The sequence below is a fragment of the Salmo salar genome, chromosome ssa15 (genome assembly GCF_905237065.1).
Source record: "Salmo salar chromosome ssa15, Ssal_v3.1, whole genome shotgun sequence".
NCBI classification, from domain to species: domain Eukaryota; kingdom Metazoa; phylum Chordata; class Actinopteri; order Salmoniformes; family Salmonidae; genus Salmo; species Salmo salar.
Window position 1 is genome coordinate 95,150,243 of NC_059456.1, and position 18,363 is coordinate 95,168,605.

At 45.8% G+C, this 18,363-nt stretch overlaps 1 protein-coding gene across 2 annotated transcripts in view; it reads right to left on the reverse strand.

Annotated features, from left to right (window-relative positions):
• Nucleotides 1-18,363, reverse strand: part of LOC106572690 (tachykinin-3) — a 30,488-nt gene that overhangs the window by 485 nt on the left and 11,640 nt on the right. For both annotated transcript variants that reach the window (XM_045696331.1, XM_045696330.1), the window contains one exon: nucleotides 571-649. In XM_045696331.1, the coding sequence (XP_045552287.1) occupies nucleotides 571-649 (79 nt within the window). The remainder of the gene's footprint in view (nucleotides 1-570; nucleotides 650-18,363) is intronic.

The window sequence follows — 18,363 nt, forward strand, 5'->3', positions numbered from 1 at the left end:
GAGCACTTGATTTCTTATTCAATGTATTCTGGTACGTAGAGAGCTGAACTACAGCTGTTCATTTGAGTGGAGGCCTACAGAGAATTGTCCTGCACAGCAGGAAATGGAAACGTGAAGTATATTTGAGTTTTAAAAAGGCTTCAAAAGTTTGTAATTTACACTTTAGAAATTTCAGATTTGATTTGCTAACTAAAAATGTATCAACCCCTACAAAAATGTCCATTATTTTTAATCCACATAATAATTCACATTTGCTGTTGCTGTAGGATTATTTTCTTGCTGTAGCAATCTGGCTCAAATTAAGATCCTACATCTGTAAATGCTTTTGATGTCATCATGATTGTAAAATGGTTGGAATGACTTGGCTTCTTAACGATTGTTTTTAAGCCAGGCAAACTGGCTCAAATTAAGATCATGCATTTGTAATTAACACATGCATGGAAACCAGTATATAATATAATAAAATGCATGCAGTCTCCTGAGTGACATGGGAGAGAAGATGCCTTACACACACACACACACACACACACACACACACACACACACACACACACACACACACACACTCACCTCAGTCTGCACTTGTTAATGAAAAGACCTCCTTTTCTTGTTTCCGGGTACACCTCCTTCCTCAAAGGACGCATGTTACCTGTAAGACAGAGCCCACACTGAGTGACTTAGCTGAAAAGATACTGTACATTTTCTCCATCGTACATTGGATTACTATGGAGGTATAGATACAGTAGACTAATTAATATGATCATATATGCCACATAGCCAAAGCTTTTATCCAAAGTGACTTAAAATACAGTATGATCCCTATAGGAATTGAATCCATGGCCTTGGTGTTACTAACACCTCACTCTTATCAACTGAGCCACACAAGCTGAGTTGATCATTATATAGACTATATTCTCATGTATGTGTTGCGGATTTGATGGACTATGTCTATTTAAAGTCTGTTTATCGGTCACAGGGTTATATTTTTAAAGAAAATTCAATGTTGCAAACCAGCTAGTGAGCTAGGCTAGCTAGCTATCGAGAGGGGCTACTAGCTAGCTTCAAAGGGTCCTGCCTGTGCACCAGGGAATGCGTGTCCATATCCAAGTAACTATTTTCTAATGTATATTACGGTGAATGTATTGGATGGTTTATTTGTACAACAGGAGAGTAATGTCATCTCATGGTTCAAGGGAGATGCAGAACGTAGTTGGGCTGTTATTACAGTAATACTCTGTCGTGGTTCTATCATCAGCCTTTTGAACTGTTTGTCTCTTGCTGATGTGGTCATCATAAAATGGAGCCGTTTGCTATACAAGACTGGGAGACTGAATATTAGTGTGTTCATGGAGGAGATTGAATACTGAATGGTGTTTTGTTTCATTGGGTAATGTCAATAATATTTTTGTTATTTCGTGAAATTCAATCTGAGATGAATTTCCTATTTATGTAAACTTGATATATGAATATTAATTTATTCAACTTTTGATTGATTATTAAAAAGGAGTCACTTGATAAAGTTCTCATGTGCTTCCTTTTTTTACACCGCATTTCATATTACTATCTTACTGCTCTCAGAACTCCATTCTGAGGGTAGTAACATTTTGGGGGCTCGTCTGGAATCTACAACACTGACCAGAGTTGCGGATCGTGAAAGAACCACGGCGACAAACGTGTGGAGACCAGAGCAAGCTGGCTAGGCATCACCCTTTCCAGAAGTGTTCGACATAGACACAGAGAAGTCAATAGATGGTAGCAGAATGGCACGAGTTAACACGTAAAAAGCTAGTGTGGGACATTCAAAAATGATTGATCCAGCTCAACGAAACGCAGTTATACAAACTGGCAGCTGTCCTGAGTGGGGAAACGCTTGTAGAGGCTCCCACTGTCACAGGGGCTAATGATGCAGAAATGCATGAATACATTGTGTTACATGAACAGTAAACAGCTGAGTGAGCTGGAAGATGAGGGCGTCGGTCAGCTGTTATTTCTGCAGGATCTTGTCACCCAACTGCTGGGGGACACCGACGACTACACAACAGCCAGAGAGAAGAACTGGACTCCATCAAAGGACAACAAACAAGGACAACGAGAGTCAACAGACAACAAACTCTCAGACACACCAACGTACAGCGGCCATGTGGTGGTTCCTGAGGAAGTCGCCATTCCTGACACCAGAAATCCAGAGACCTAGTGTTCTGGTAAGAGTCAGACGTGGCAGCCCTTCTGCCACAACGTGAATTGAAGGTCTTTGGTGGTCAAATCACCGATTCAGGTGCTGATATTAGTTATAGTAGCATTTTTAAGCAAATTGAGGAAACCATAGCAAACATTTCTGAATCAGAGGTAGTTAGAGCTGTCCTCAAGGTTATCAGAATCGGGCACATTCTTAGAGATGCTAGTTAACTATGAAGGACTTACAGTTGATGAATTAAAGTAATTTCTCAAATCACTCATGAAAGGTAAAGCCAGTAGTGAGCTGTTTCAGAAACTAGGCAGTTTAAAGCGACTAGATAAAGAGACCCCACAGCAACTTGCATATAGCCTTATTGGGTTGAAACAGCGCATAGTGCTGGCCACGAGGGTGCAGACACACTAACGTATGACAAACCATTGGTCCAGCGTGTTTTCCTTTGCACTTTACATCAAGGATTCAGTGTCAAACATGCAAATATAAGAAGTGATTTAAAAGCATATGTATCTGATTTTAAGATTAAAGATGATTTCCTTGTAGATCTAATCACTGAGTCAGCAAGGGATGACGCAGAAATCTAAAATCCCATGGGGGTCTTACAGACAGTGCTCAGTAGTTGATAATGTATTACAGCAAAGTGAGGGGGGTGATAGTGTGACGGAATAAAACCAATGTCACATACAAGGTGATGTACAGGCAAACAGAGTAGCCATCCAAGATAACTACTCAAGTCACAGTCCTCGTAAAGAACCCGGAAAAAACGATCAGACCAAAAAGTGAGCGTGGGCGGTGTGCTGACTCTATGGTAGCAAACACAGCAGTGTTTGAAGAAGGGGGATAAGGGAAAATGGAACACCAGTGTGAAACAAGCTAAAGATAAATGTATCTATTGCTTCTACTGTGGACAGGCTGGCCACCGAGCAGTGGGTTGTCTGCCGAAAGGACAGAGACTGGGAAACTGGAGGAGGGCACAGGGCGGGGACGACCAGTGACCTCAAACATGGGAAAGTCCCTTCCTGAGGTATTTACTAACCAAACCGACACCACAGCAAGGTCTAGTGACAGAGAATTATTCTCACTTTATTCAGAAGACGGACAATACAGTAATGGGCAAAATACAAAATACATAGCACAGTTAATTGGGGGCAAGTGTCTGCTCTCATGTCTCATGAATGGAGTGTCATGTGAGGCGCTATTAGACACAGGTGCACAGGTTAGCCTAGTGGGAAAGAAATGTCTTGAGAAGACACTGCCCACCATTGACATTCAACCCATTGACACATTACTTGGAGATAAAGAGCACAGCAATGTGAAAGCAGCAAATGGTACCAGAGTACCCTTTGAGGGGTGGATTGAGGTGCTGGTGGACATCCAAAGCACCAAATATGGCTATAAAGGTTCCCATGCTAGTGAGCCAGAACTCTGTTGACTTCCCACTTGTCGGCTTTAATGTTATTGAGGAGCTCATAAAGGAAGGAGGTGGTAAGCCACAACAAAATGGGTTTGACTTGAAATCAAATGAAATGTTATAAGTCACATGCGCCGAATACAACAGGCCCTTACAGTGAAATGCTTACTTATGAGCACCTAACCGACAGTATATTTTCAAAAAATACGAATAAGAATAAGAGATAAAAGTAAAAAGTAATTAAAGAGCAGCAGTAAAAAATAATATATACAGGGTGCCGGGACAGAGTCAATGTGCGGGGGCACCAGTTAGTTGAGGTAGTATGTACATGTAGGTAGAGTTAATTAAAGTGACTATGCATAGATGACAACAGAGAGTGGCAGTGGTGTGGAGAGGGGAGGGGGGGGCAATGTGAATAGTCTGGGTAGCCATTTGACAAGATGTTCAGGAGTCTTATGGCTTGGGGGTAGAAGCTGTTTAGAAGCCTCTTGGACCTAGACTTGGTGCTCCGGTACCGCTTGCCTTGTGGTAGCAGAGAGAACAGTCTATGACTAGGGTGGCTGGAGTCTTTGACAATTTTAGGACCTTCCTCTGACACCGCCTGGCATGGAGGTCCTGGATGGGAGGAAGCTTGGCCCCAGTGATGTACTGGGCCGTTCGCACTACCCTCTGTAGTGCCTTGTGGTCGGAGGCCGAGCAGTTGCCGAACCAGGCAGTGATGCATCCTGTCAGGATGCTCTCGATGGTGCAGCTGTAGAACCTTTTGAGGATCTGAGGACCCATGCCAAATCTTTTCAGTCGCCTGGGGGGATTAGGTTTTGTCGAGCCCGCTTCACGACTGTCATGGTGGGGGGGTGCTCGGTCCTCTTTTTCCTGTAGTTCACAATCATCTCCTTTGTCTTGATCACGTTGAGGGAGAGGTAGTCTTTTTTGCACTATTGGTTAGAGCTTGTAAGTAATCATTTCACTGTAAGGTGCACACATGACAAATAAACATTGATTTGATTTGAGAGGTTGTTGTCGTGGCACCACACGGCCAGATCTCTGACCTCCTCCCTATAGGCTGTCTTGTTGTTGTCGGTGATCAGGCCTACCACTGTTGTGTCATCGGCAAATTTAATATTGGGGTTTGAGTCATGCCTGGCCGTGCAGTCATGAGTTAACAGGGAGAACAGGAGGGGGCTGAGCACGCACTCCTGAGGGGCCCCTGTGTTGAGGATCAGCGTGGCTGATGTGTTGTTACCTACCTGCGGGCGGCCCGTCAGGAAGTCCAGGTTCCAGTTGCAGAGGGAGGTGTTTAGTCCCAGGGTCCTTAGCTTATTGATGAGCTTTGAGGGCACTATGGTGTTGAACGCTGAGCTGTAGTCAATGAATAGCATTCTAACATAGGTGTTTCTTTTGTCCAGGTGGGAAAGGGCAGTGGGGAGTGCAATAGACTGCATCATCTATGGATCTGTTGGAGCGGTATGCAAATTGGAGTGGGTCTATGGTTTCTGGGATGATGGTGTTGATGTGAGCCATCACCAGCCTTTCAAAGCACTTCATTGCTACAGAAGTGAGTGCTACGGGTCGGTTGTCATTTAGGCAGGTTACCTTAGTGTTCTTGGGCACAGGCACTATGGTGGTCTGCTTAAAACGTGTTGGTATTACAGACTCAGACAGGAAGAGGTTGAAAATGTCAGTGAAGACACTTGCTAGTTCGTCAGCGCATGCTCGCAGTATATGTCCTGTTAATCCAGCCTTGTGAATGTTGACCTGTCTAAAGGTCTACCTCACATCGGCGGCAGAGAGCGTGATAACACAGTCTTCCGGTACAGCTGGTGCTCTCATGCATGTTTCAGTGTTATTTGCCTCGAAGCGAGCATAGAAGTAGTTTAGCTCGTCAGGTAGGCTCGTGTTACTGGACAGCTCTCGGCTGTGCTTCCCTTTGTACTCTGTAATGGTTTGCAGGCCCTGCCACATCCGACGAGCGTCAGAGCCAGTGTAGTATGACTCGATCTTAGTCCTGTATTGACGCTTTGCCTGTTTGATGGTTCGTCGGAGGGCATAGCGGGATTTCTTATATGCTTCCCGGTTAGTGTCCCGCTCCTTGAAAGCGGCAGCTCTAGCCTTTAGCTCAGTGCAGATACTCTCTGTTATCCATGGCTTCTGGTTGGGATATGTACGTACGGTCACTGTGGGGATGACGTCATCGATGCACTTATTGATGAAGCCAATGACAGATGTGGTGTACTCCTCAATGCCAATGGAGGAATCCCGGAACATATTCCAATCTGTGCTAGCAAAACAGTCCTGTAGCTTAGCATCATCTAACCAATTTTTTGTTGTTGATTTAGTCACTGGTGCTTCCTGCTTTAATTTTTGCTTGTAAGCAGGAATCAGGAGGATGGAATTATGGTCTGATTTGCCAAATGGAGGGTGAGGGAGAGCTTTGTATGCATCTCTGTGTGTTGAGTATAGGGGGTCCAGAGTTATTTTCCCTCTGGTTGCACATTTAACATGCTGATAGAAATTTGGTAAAACTGATTTAAGTTTCCCTGTATTAAAGTCCCCGGCTACTAGGAGCGCCGCCTCTGGATGAGCGTTTTCTTGTTTGCTTATGACGGAATACAGCTATTTCAATGCTATCTTAGTGCCAGCCTCTGACTGTGGTGTTATGTAAACAGCTACAAAGAATATAGATGAAAACTCTCTCGGTAGGTAATGTGGTCTGCAGCTTATCATGAGATACTCTACCTCAGGCGAGCAATAGCTCGAGACTTCCTTAGATATCATGCACCAGCTGTTGTTTACAAAAATACATAGACCGCCGCCCCTCGTCTTACCAGATGCCACTGTTCTATCCTGCCGGTACATCGTACAACCAGCCAGCTGTATGTTGATGTTGTCGTCGTTCAGCCACGACTCCGTGAAACATAAGATGTTACAGTTTTTAATGTCTCATTGGTAGTATAATCTTCCCAATAATTCGTCCATTTTATTGTCCAAAGACTGCATGTTTGCTAATAGAATTGAGGGGAGTGGGGGTTTATTCGATTGCCTCCGACTCCTCAGAAGGCAGCCCGCCCTCTGGTCTCTCTTTCTCCGCCTCCTCTTCACGCAGATCACTGGGGTCGGGTCCTGTTCCTGAGGGAGCCGTATATGCCCCGCCTCGGGCTCGCCAGAGTCGTGACAGAAGAAAAAGGATTATCCTAGTCCGTGGTAAGTAATCGTAGTCCTGATGTCTAGAAGTTATTTTCGGTCATGAGATACGGTAGAGGCAACATTATGTACAAAAATAGTAAAAAAAATAAGTTACAAACAACGCAGATAAACAAACAAAAAAACACAATCTGTTGGGGGCAGATTGTGCTCCGGCGCCATCTTTTTTGAGTGCTCTTCTTGGAGAAGCAATGAATGTGAGAAAGAACACCGCTGACACAGTGGTTAACACCGTGAACTCTATGGCCACCAACTGCACAAACGAGACAGACTAGCTACACAGTTAAGTCAGGGAAATCAGGATTCACAATACCAGGTGGGCAAGCTAGGGATGTGAAATATAGAGTCAGAAGCTGGCAAAAGGGGGGTGTAATGCTGTTTGAACCATGTGTTATGTCTCATGAACCAGAAGGACTTTATCTCTACACAGCAGGGAAGTCAAAATGTATGAAAATCTAAGAGCAAAATTAATCACACGATATATGGCTTGCACCAAGAATATGTCTAAGCAGTATTGAGTCAGTAGTTGCTATTTTCCCTGTGCCCGTTTACCTTACCCCTCAGGGAGACAAGAAGGCTGCACTCTTTACCATGCAGACAGACCCAGCAGTAGGTGATGTCACCAATGACAAATCCAACAAACCCCAAATGCAACGTGAGAAATGGTATCCCCCAGTAAACTTAAGTAATCTAGATCAGGTATTCCCAAACTGGGGTGGACGCACAATGCCGTCGAGGTACGCCAAATAAAAATGTGATTCACAATTTTATTTAATAATATATATATTATTATTGTTTTCTTGTTTTTTTCTCCACATTTTCAAACAGTCCATTTATATTTTCCAACGGGCTATACATTTGGGTGAAGGGTTTTTCTCGCCTGAGTAGCCTCGTTTCACTGCCAAAAATGTAATTAAACCATCTAGTGTTCAGCGAAATAACAACACAATGTCAAATACAGCTAGCCTAGTGAAATAATTAACATCCAGTCACATTAACCGTCACTCTCTCACGGGAATTCCACTAACGGTCCGTATGTTGCCAAACGTAGCTGCTGCTCATTCCATTTGCTCGAAAATTGATAAATGGTTCAAAAAAGTAAGGCGTATCAGCTTGTGTACCAGCTCTACTGGTAGTACTGCTACTACCAGCAGTACTACACCTGCACCTGTTGACGACACAAGTTGTTCTGCTTCCACGAGCACATCCAATGCTAGCATCAGTAATTCTAAATTTGTTGTTAGCCAAGCAGGCATGGACACTGACAGTTGTGAATCTGATGCAGCCGAAGAGCTACTGCCCCCTTACCCGGGAAAGCACCAAACAACAGTCAGGGACGTTGGACCATCGAAGAGGCGCAAACATGATGAGAACTACATTGATTTTGGGTTTACTTACACTACCGTTCAAAGGTTTGGGGTCACTAGAAATGTCCTTGTTTTGGAAAGAAAAGCACATTTTGTGGCCATTAAAATAACAAAGTTGATCAGAAATACAGTGTAAACATTGTTAATGTTGTAAATTACTTTTGTACCTGGAAACAGCTACAAGGCCAGCATCCCGGAGTCACCTCTACACTGTTGATGTTGAGACTGGTGTTTTGCTGGTACTATTTAATGAAGCTGCCAGTTGAGGACTTTGTTTCTCAAACTAGACACTCTAATGTACTTGTCCTCTTGCTCAGTTGTGCACCGGGGCCTCCCACTCCTCTTTCTATTCTGGTTAGAGCCAGTTTTCGCTGTTCTGTGAAGGGAGTAGTACCCAGCGTTGTACGAGATCTTCAGTTTCTTGGCAAGTTCTCACATGGAATAGCCTTCAATTCTCAGAACAAGAATAGACTGATGAGTTTCATAAGAAAGGTCTTTGTTTCTGGACATTTTCAGCCTGTAATCGAACCACAAATGCTGATGCTCCAAATACTCAACTAGTCTAAAGAAGGCCAGTTTTATTGCTTCTTTAATCAGAACAACAGTTTTCAGTTGTGCTAACTTAATTGCAAAAGGGGTTTCTAATAATCAATTGGCCTTTCAAAATGATAAACTGGGATTAGCTAACACAACGTGCCATTAGAACACAGGAGTGATGGTTGCTGATAACGGGCCTCTGTACGCCTATGTAGATATTCCATTAAAAAATATGTAGTTTCCAGCTACAATAGTAATTTACAACATTAACAATGTCTAAACTGTATATCTGATCAGTTTGATGTTATTTTAATGGACATAAAATGTGCTTTTCTTTCAAAAACAAGGACATTTCTAAGTGACCCCAAACTTTTGAATGGTAGTGTCACGTCCTGACCAGTAAAGGGGTCATTTGTAATTGTAGTATGGTCAGGGCGTGGCAGGGGGTGTTTGTTTTGTGTGTTTTGTGTGTTTTTGGTTCTTGAGGATTTTGGTTCTAGTTTTCTATTTCTATGTTTCTTTTTCTATGTGTGGCCAGGTATGGCTTCCAATCAGAGGCAGGTGTCTTTCGCTGTCTCTGATTGGAAGCCATACTTAGGCAGCCTGTTTTTCCTGTGTTTTTGTGGGTGGTTGCATTCTGTATAGTCTGTGTACCTTGCAGAACTGTTGATTGTCGGTTTGTTGTTTTCATTTAAGTGTTCACTTTATTAATAATAAAAGAAGATGAGCACTATACCTGCTGCGTTTTGGTCCCCTTTCATCGACGTCTATGACAGAACCACCCACCAAAAGAAGACCAAGCAGCGGGGTAAGGAGCTGGAGAGGAGGTATCTCGAGTCATGGACATGGGAGGAGATCCTCAATGGAAAGGGTCCATGGAGCCAGGCTGGGGAGTACCGAGGCCTATACTCTGGAGCGGGATCGATTTGGAGGGGGAGGGTCCGTCATGGTTTCGGCAGGTGTGTCACAGCATCATAGGACTGAGCTTGTTGTCATTACAGGCAATCTCAACACTGTGTGTTACAAGGAAGACATCCTCATCCCTCATGTGATACCCTTCCTGCAGGCTCATCCTGACATTACCCTCCAGTGTGACAATGCCACCAGCCATACTGCCGTTCTGTGCATGATTTCCTGCAAGACAGGAATGTCAGTGTTCTGCCATGGCCAGCAAAGAGCCTGGATCTCAATCCCATTGAGCACATCTGGGACCTGTTGGATCGGAGGGTGAGGGCTAGGGCCATTCCCCCCAGAAATGTCCGGGAACTTGCAGGTGCCTTGGTGGAAGAGTGGGCTAACATCTCACAACAAGAACTGGTAAATCTGGTGCAGTCCATGAGGAGGAGATGCACTGCAGTACTTAATGCAGCTGGTGTCCACACCAGATACTGACTGTTACTTTTGATTCTGACCCCCCCTTCATTCAGGGACACATTATTCAATTTCTGTTAGTCTCATGTCTGTGGAACTTGTTCAGTTTATGTCTCAGTTGTTGAATCTTGTTATGTTCATACAAATATTACACATGTTAAGTTTGCTGAAAATAAAGGCAGTTGACAGTGAGAGGACATTGCATGTGCAAAAGTACTATCTCACAACTTGATGAAACCTTCACTCTTGCGCAGACATTTAGAAACAAAACATGACAATTTGAAAAATAGGCCAGGGGAGTTTTTTGAGCGAGAATTAAGACAACTTTCGACTAATAAGACATGTATAAAAACAACAGATACCATTAATAAGAAGGGGCTAGAAGCGTCTTATATGGTGAGCTACCGAGTGGCTAGGACAGGCAAGCCCCATACTATTGTGGAAGACTTAATTCTTCCTGCTGCAGCGGATATGGCTGGGACAATGCTGGAGGAAAAGGCCAAAAAAGCTATACATACAATGGCTTAATCAAACAACAGTGTTTCAAGACGCATCCGTAACATGGCAGGAGATGTTTTGAAACAAGTACTGCTTTGCATACATGCCAGTGAATTCTATGCATTACAGCTGGATGAGTCAACAGACGTGGCAGGCCTGGCACAGCTCCTGGTATATGTCCGTTACGTTTATGGGGGTCAATTAAGGAAGACATCCTCTTCTGCATACCCCTGGAAACCAGGACAACAGGAGAGGATATTTTTAAGGTACTGGACAGCTTTGTGACATCAAATGGACTTTGGTGGTCAAGATGTGTTGGTATCTGTACTGATGGTGCAAAAGCAATGACAGGGAGACATAGTGGAGTGGTAACGCGGGTGCAAGCAGTTGCTCCCGACGCCACTTGGGAACACTGCAGCATCCACCGAGAGGATCTTGCTTCCTAAGGAATGCTTGACAGCTTGAAAGACGTTTTGGACACCACAGTGAAAATGGTTAACTTTGTTAAAGCAAGGCCCCTGAACTCTTGTGTATTTTCTGCACTATGCAATGATACGGCCAGCGACCATGTAACGCTTTTACAACATACAGAAGTGCGCTGGTTATCAAGGTGCAAAGTATTGACACGTTTTTTTTTAATTGATAGACGAGCTTAAAGTTCTTTACTGAACATAAATTTCACTTGTCTGACCGCTTGCATGATGACGAGTTTCTCACATGACTAGCCTATCTGGGTGATGTTTTTTGTCACCTGAATGATCTGAATCTAGTATTACAGGGACTCTCTGCAACTATATTCAATGTGCGGGACAAAATTGAGGCAATGATTAAGAAGTTGGAGCTCTTCTCTGTCATTAACAAGGACAACACACAGGTCTTTCCATCATTGTATGATTTTTTTGTGTGCAAATTAACTCAAGCTTACGGACAATGTCAAATGTGATATAGTGAAGCACCTGAGTGAGTTGGGTGCGCAATTATGCAGGTACTTTCCTGAAACGGATGACACAAACAACTGTATTCGTTTATCCCTTTCAAGCCCTGCCTCCAGTTCACTTACTGATATCTGAACAAGAGTGCCTCATCGAAATTGCAACAAGTGGTTCTGTGAAAATTACATTTTGTCACACCCTGATCTGTTTCACCTATCTTTGTGATTGTCTCCACCCACCTCCAGGTGTCTGTCACGACTTCCGCCGAAGTCGGCTCCTCTCCTTGTTCGGGAGGCGTTCGGCGGTCGACGTCACCGGTCTTCTAGCCATCGCCGCTCCACTTTTCATTGTTCCATTTGTTTTGTCTTGTTTCCCTCACACCTGGTTTACATTCCCTAATCACACTACATATATATTCCCTCTGTTCCCCCCCATGTCTTTGTGTAGAATTGTTTTGTTACGTGTTTTTGTGTGACGCGCCAGGCTGGTTTTTCCCCCGGGTACCGTGTTTAACCCGAAGTATGTTTATTGTTAAACATTTGCATTATTGTGAATGTTGTCGCGCTTTTCACTTTTGCTATTTGGCTGGAGGTTTTGACACAGTTGCGTCCATCTGTTGTTGCTTCTGCCAAATAAAGTGTGCGCCTGATCAACTCTCTGCTCTCTTGCACCTGACTTCTCTACCAGTAGCGCACAACCTGACAGAATTCCACACCACCCTTGGAGTCAGCAGGAGCAGGTACCCCGGTCCGAGGGGTCGAGAAGTGCGTCCGAGAACACTCGGCGATGCTGCACCATCCACGATGGATCGCGTTGTCCAGACCATGGACCGCTGGGAGAGACAGGGAGTCTCTCCAGCACCTCGACCAGCACAACCGGGGTTACCACTACCCATCCCCCCTGTATCCGGTCCCAGTGGGATGCGTCTCATACTCTCTTCCCAGGGAGTATGATGGGACGGCAGCACGGTGCCAGGGTTTCCTATTACAGCTGGACCTATACCTGGCCACCGTTCACCCGGCTCCCTCGGGAAGAGAGAGGGTGTCCGCCCTCGTCTCGTGCCTCTCGGGGAGAGCTTTGGAGTGGCAAACGCCGTGTGGGGAGAAGGAGATGCGGCGTTGGACCACTTCGAGGAGTTCACCCGCCACTTCCGGGCAGTCTTCGACCATCCGCCCGAGGGTAGAGTGGCGGGTGAACGTGTCTTCCACCTGAGGCAGGGGACGAGGAGCGCCCAGGAGTTTGCCCTGGAAATTCGGACCTTGGCCGCCGGAGCAGGATGGAACGACAGGGCCCTCATCGACCACTACCGATGCAGCCTGCGCCAGGATGTCCGTCGGGAGTTGGCCTGGTGGGATGCCACCATCACCTTTGACCAGCTGGTGGATCTGTCCATTCGGTTGGATAACCTGTTGGTCACCCGCGGACGTCCAGAGAGGGCTCTGGCGGTTCCAGCTTCCAGCACCCCCGCTCCGGTGCCAATGGAGCTGGGAGGGGCTGCACTCAGGGAGGCCGGAGGAGGGGCCTTCAGGTGCACCATCTGTGGCCGCAGAGGGCACACTGCCGGTCGGTGCCGGGTTGGTACCTCTGGGAGTCGAGGCAGCAGGTAGGGCTCTCTGGTGTCACCCCAAGTGAGTCTGCACCACTCTCATCCAGAGCCCTCAGTTGTCCACCTGTTTGTGCATGTGTTTTTCCCTGAGTTTTCCCCGCATTCCCAGCATAAGGCAGTCGTCGATTCAGGCGCGGCTGGGAATTTTATCGACAGAGCATTCGCCCTTAGGTTAGGGATCCCGATTGTTCCTGTGGTTAGACCCTTCCCGGTACACGCTCTGGATAGTTGACCATTAGGGTCCGGGTTAATTAGGGAAGCCACCATCTCCCTGGGCATGGTGACGCAGGGGGGTCACGAGGAGAGAATCAGTCTCTTCCTCATTGACTCTCTTGCATTTCCCGTGGTACTAGGCCTTCCCTGGTTAGCTCGTCATGACCCCACTATTTCATGGCAACAGAGGGCTCTCACGGGGTGGTCGCGAGAGTGCTCGGGGAGGTGTATAGGGGTTTCCGTTGGTGCTACCACGGTGGAAAGTCCAGACCATGTCTTCACTGTGTGCATCCCCCCTGAATATGCCGATTTGGATCTCGCCTTCTCCAAAAAGAAGGCGACTCAATTACCACCCCATCAACGGGCGGATTGTGCGATAAATCTCACACTTCCCAGGAGTCACGTGTATCCCCTGTCACAAGCGGAGACGGCAGCTATGGAGACATATGTCTCTGAATCCCTGCGTCAGGGGTACATTCGGTCCTCCACTTCACCCACCTCCTCAAGTTTTTTTGTGAAGAAGAAGGAGGGAGGTCTGCGCCTGTGTATTGAGTATCGAGGTCTAAATCAAATCACGGTGAGGTACAGTTACCCGCTACCTCTCATCGCCACGGCGATTGAGTCAATGCACGGGGCGCACTTTTTAACTAAACTGGATCTCTGGAGCGCTTACAACCTGGTGCGTATCCGGGAGGGAGACGAGTGGAAGACGGCATTCAGTACCACCTCAGGGCGTTATGAGTACCTCGTCATGCCGTACGGGTTGATGAATGCTCCATCAGTCTTCCAATCCTTTGTAGACGAGATTTTCAGGGACCTGCACGGGCAGGGTGTAGTGGTGTATGACCTGTACGTCAAGGTTGAGAAATGCCTGTTCTTTCAGCAGGCCGTCTCCTTCCCAGGGTATAGCATTTCCACCTCAGGTGTGGAGATGGAGAGTGACCGCATTTCAGCCATGCGTAATTGGCCGACTCCCACCACGGTAAAGGAGGTGCAGTGGTTTTTAGGGATTGCCAATTACTACCGGAGATTTATCAGGGGTTTTGGCCAGGTGGCGGCTCCCATTACCTCACTGCTGAAGGGGGGTCCTGTACGTTTGCAATGGTCGGCTGAGGCGGACAGGGTTTTTGGGCAACTAAGGGCTCTGTTTACCTCAGCTCCCGTGCTGGCCCATCCGGATCCCTCTTTGGCGTTCATAGTGGAGGTAGACGCGTCCGAGGCTGGGATAGGAGCCGTGCTCTCTCAGCGCTCAGGCACGCCACCGAAGCTCCGCCCCTGTGCTTTCTTCTCTAATTGTTTTGTTACGTGTTTTTGTGTGATGCGCCAAGCTGGTTTTTCCCCCGGGCCACCGTGTTTAACCCGAAGTATGTTTATTGTTAAACATTTGCATAATTGTGAATGTTGTCGCGCTTTTCACATTTGCTATTTGGCTGGAGGTTTTGACACAGTTGCGTCCATCTGTTGTTGCTTCTGCCAAATAAAGTGTGCGCCTGATCAACTCTCTGCTCTCTTGCACCTGACTTCTCTACCAGTAGCGCACAACCTGACAGAATTCCACACCACCCTTGGAGTCAGCAGGAGCAGGTACCCCGGTCCGAGGGGTCGAGAAGTGCGTCCGAGAACACTCGGCGATGCTGCACCATCCACGATGGATCGCGTTGTCCAGACCATGGACCGCTGGGAGAGACAGGGAGTCTCTCCAGCACCTCGACCAGCACAACCGGGGTTACCACTACCCATCCCCCCTGTATCCGGTCCCAGTGGGATGCGTCTCATACTCTCTTCCCAGGGAGTATGATGGGACGGCAGCACGGTGCCAGGGTTTCCTATTACAGCTGGACCTATACCTGGCCACCGTTCACCCGGCTCCCTCGGGAAGAGAGAGGGTGTCCGCCCTCGTCTCGTGCCTCTCGGAGAGAGCTTTGGAGTGGCAAACGCCGTGTGGGGAGAAGGAGATGCGGCGTTGGACCACTTCGAGGAGTTCACCCGCCACTCTACCCTCGGGCGGATGGTCGAAGACTGCCCGGAAGTGGCGGGTGAACTCCTCGAAGTGGTCCAACGCCGCATCTCCTTCTCCCCACACCCCATCAACCAGTAGCGCACAACCTGACAATGTCGCCTGTTTTTTTCTAGTCCTCCCGGTTTTGACCCTTGCCTGTCCTGAGCCCGAGCCTGTCTGCCACCCTGTACCTCCTGGAATCTGGCCTCTGATCTTTTGCCTGTCCACAACCATTCTCTTGCCTGCCCCTTGGAATATAATAAATATCAGAGACTCAAAACATCTGCCTCCCATGTCTGCATCTGGGTCTCGCCCTGTGCCCTTATAGAATTGAATCAGAAGCCACTGCCACATTTCTGGATTTGGCTGCGCTCAGAGTATCCTGACTTGACAAATCGCGTTGTTAAGACACTGATGCCCTTTGCAACGACTTACCTATGTGAGAGTAGATTCTCGCCCTCACTAGCATGAAAACGAAATACAGGCACAGACTGTGTGTGGAAAATGATTTAAGACTGAGACTTTCTCCAATACAACCCTACATTGCAGAGTTATGTGCATCCTTTCAAGCACACCCTTCTCATTAACCTGTGGTGAGTTATTCACAATTTTCGATGAACAAATCACGTTTTATATGTAAGATGGCTAAATAAAGAGCAAAATTATTGATTATTATTATTTGTGCCCTGGTCCTATGAGAGCTCTTTGTCACTTCCCATGAGCCGGGTTGTGACTAACTCACACTCATTGTTATGTATTCTAAATGTATCGTATAGTGTGTGTGTGTGGCATGCTTACAATGATGGCAAAAAACAACATTTGAGAGTGCGCTGACCCTGGTGCTAGAGGGGGTACACAGCTGGAGGTTGAATGTTTGAAGGGGTATGGGACTTTAAAAAGTTTGGGAACCACTGATCTAGATTCAAGGCAGGAAGAAGTAGTAAGACAAATGTAGTTCGACGAATCAGATGTGTTTGCTGTGAATTCCGGGAGATATAGGTTGTGTGCCAGAGTTAAACTTGAAAATGAATCAACGTGATGACACACCTGTACAGAAATCGTACAACTCCATTCCAAAACCATTGTACAAGGAAGTGAAGGAGTATGTGCACGCACTGCTTGAAAGAGGGTGGATAAGAAAGTCAAAGTGGTCCTACTCATTACCTGTTGTGTGAGAACAGTGGGAGAGGTGAGGTCTCTTCTCTGGTTTCTAGGTTCCTATAGGTCCTCTATAGAAGATTTCTTGAGACTCGCAAAACCGTTGAATGAACTGCTCCAGCCCGACTGAGAAAATACAGTGGAGAGCAAAATGTCCAAAAGAACATCGAAAGGAAAGCCGAAAACAAACTGTTCAGGTCAATTGCCATCAAAGATGCCAGTAGAATGGACAGCAGCCCACCAGGCCATTGTAGATAGATTTGTGAACAGTTAACCTCTTACATCTAGACGTTCCGCTAGCAAAAACTTCAATTTTTCAAACATATGACTATTTTACACCATTTTAAAGACAAGACTCTCCTTTATCTAACCACATTGTCCGATTTCAAAAAAGCTTTACAACGAAAGCAAAACATTAGATTATGTCAGGAGAGTACCCAGCCAGAAATAATCACACACCCATTTTTCAAGCTAGCATATAATGTCACAAAAACCAAAACCACAGCTAAATGCAGCACTAACCTTTGATGATCTTCATCAGATGACACTCCTAGGACATTATGTTATACAATACATGCATGTTTTATTCAATCAAGTTCATATTTATATCAAAAAGCTGCTTTTTACCTTAGCATGTTTTGTTCAGAACTAGCATACTCACCGAAAACTTCCGGTGAATTTACTAAATTACTCACGATAAACGTTCACAAAAAACATAACAATTATTTTAAGAATTATAGATACAGAACTCCTTTATGCAATCGCGGTGTCCGATTTTAAAATAGCTTTTCGGTGAAAGCACATTTTGCAATATTCTGAGTAGATAGCCCGGCCATCATGGCTAGCTATTTTGACACCCACCAAGTTTGGCACTCACCAAACTCAGATTTACTATAAGAAAAATTGGATTACCTTTGCTGTTCTTCATCAGAATGCACTCCCAGGACTTCTACTTCAACACCCAATGTTGTTTTGGTTCCAAATAATCCATAGTAATATCCAAATAGCTACGTTTTGTTCTTGCGTTCAAGACACTATCCGAAGGGTGACGCGCCGGCGTGTATCGTGACAAAACATTTCTAAATATTCCATTACCGTACTTCGAAGCATGTCAAACGCTGTTTAAAATAAATTTTTATGCGATTTTTCTCATAAAATAGCGATAATATTCCAACCGGGAGACGTTGTATCCGTTCAAACACTGAACGTAGAAAATGGAGTCGTCACATGCACGCGAGCGCCAGTGTCATTGTTCTCAGAACGACCACTTTCCAAAACCCCTATTGTTTTTCGCCCAGGGACTGCAGAGTTATCATTCCACGTTCTGGCGCCTTCTGAGAGCCTATGGGAGCCTTAGAAAATGTCACGTTACAGCAGAGATCCTGTATTTTCGATAAAGAGGCTACAGAAGGCCAAGAAATGTTCAGACAGGGCACTTCCCATATAGAATCTTCTCAGGTTTTGGCCTGCCATATGAGTTCTGTTATACTCACAGACACCATTCAAACAGTTTTAGAAACTTTAGGGTGTTTTCTATCCAAATCAAATAATTATATGCATATTCTAGTTTCTCAGCAGGAGTAATAACCAGATTAAATCTGGTACGTTTCTTGTCTGGCCGTGAAAATACTGCCCCCTATCCTAAACAGGTTAACTACCAGTAAACTACCAAAGGCAGCAGGAAAATATATGAATGATAGGTTATGGGTCGAAGGCCTTGTCTCCAGCAGAAAATAACTATCACCTACACTCAGGAAAGCTCGAATTCCTGGCTCTAAAATGGGCTGTGACAAGTTCCGTGATTATCTCTACTATGCCTCATCCTTTACAATATACACAGATAACAATGCCATTTATATGTGATGAGTACTGTCAGGTT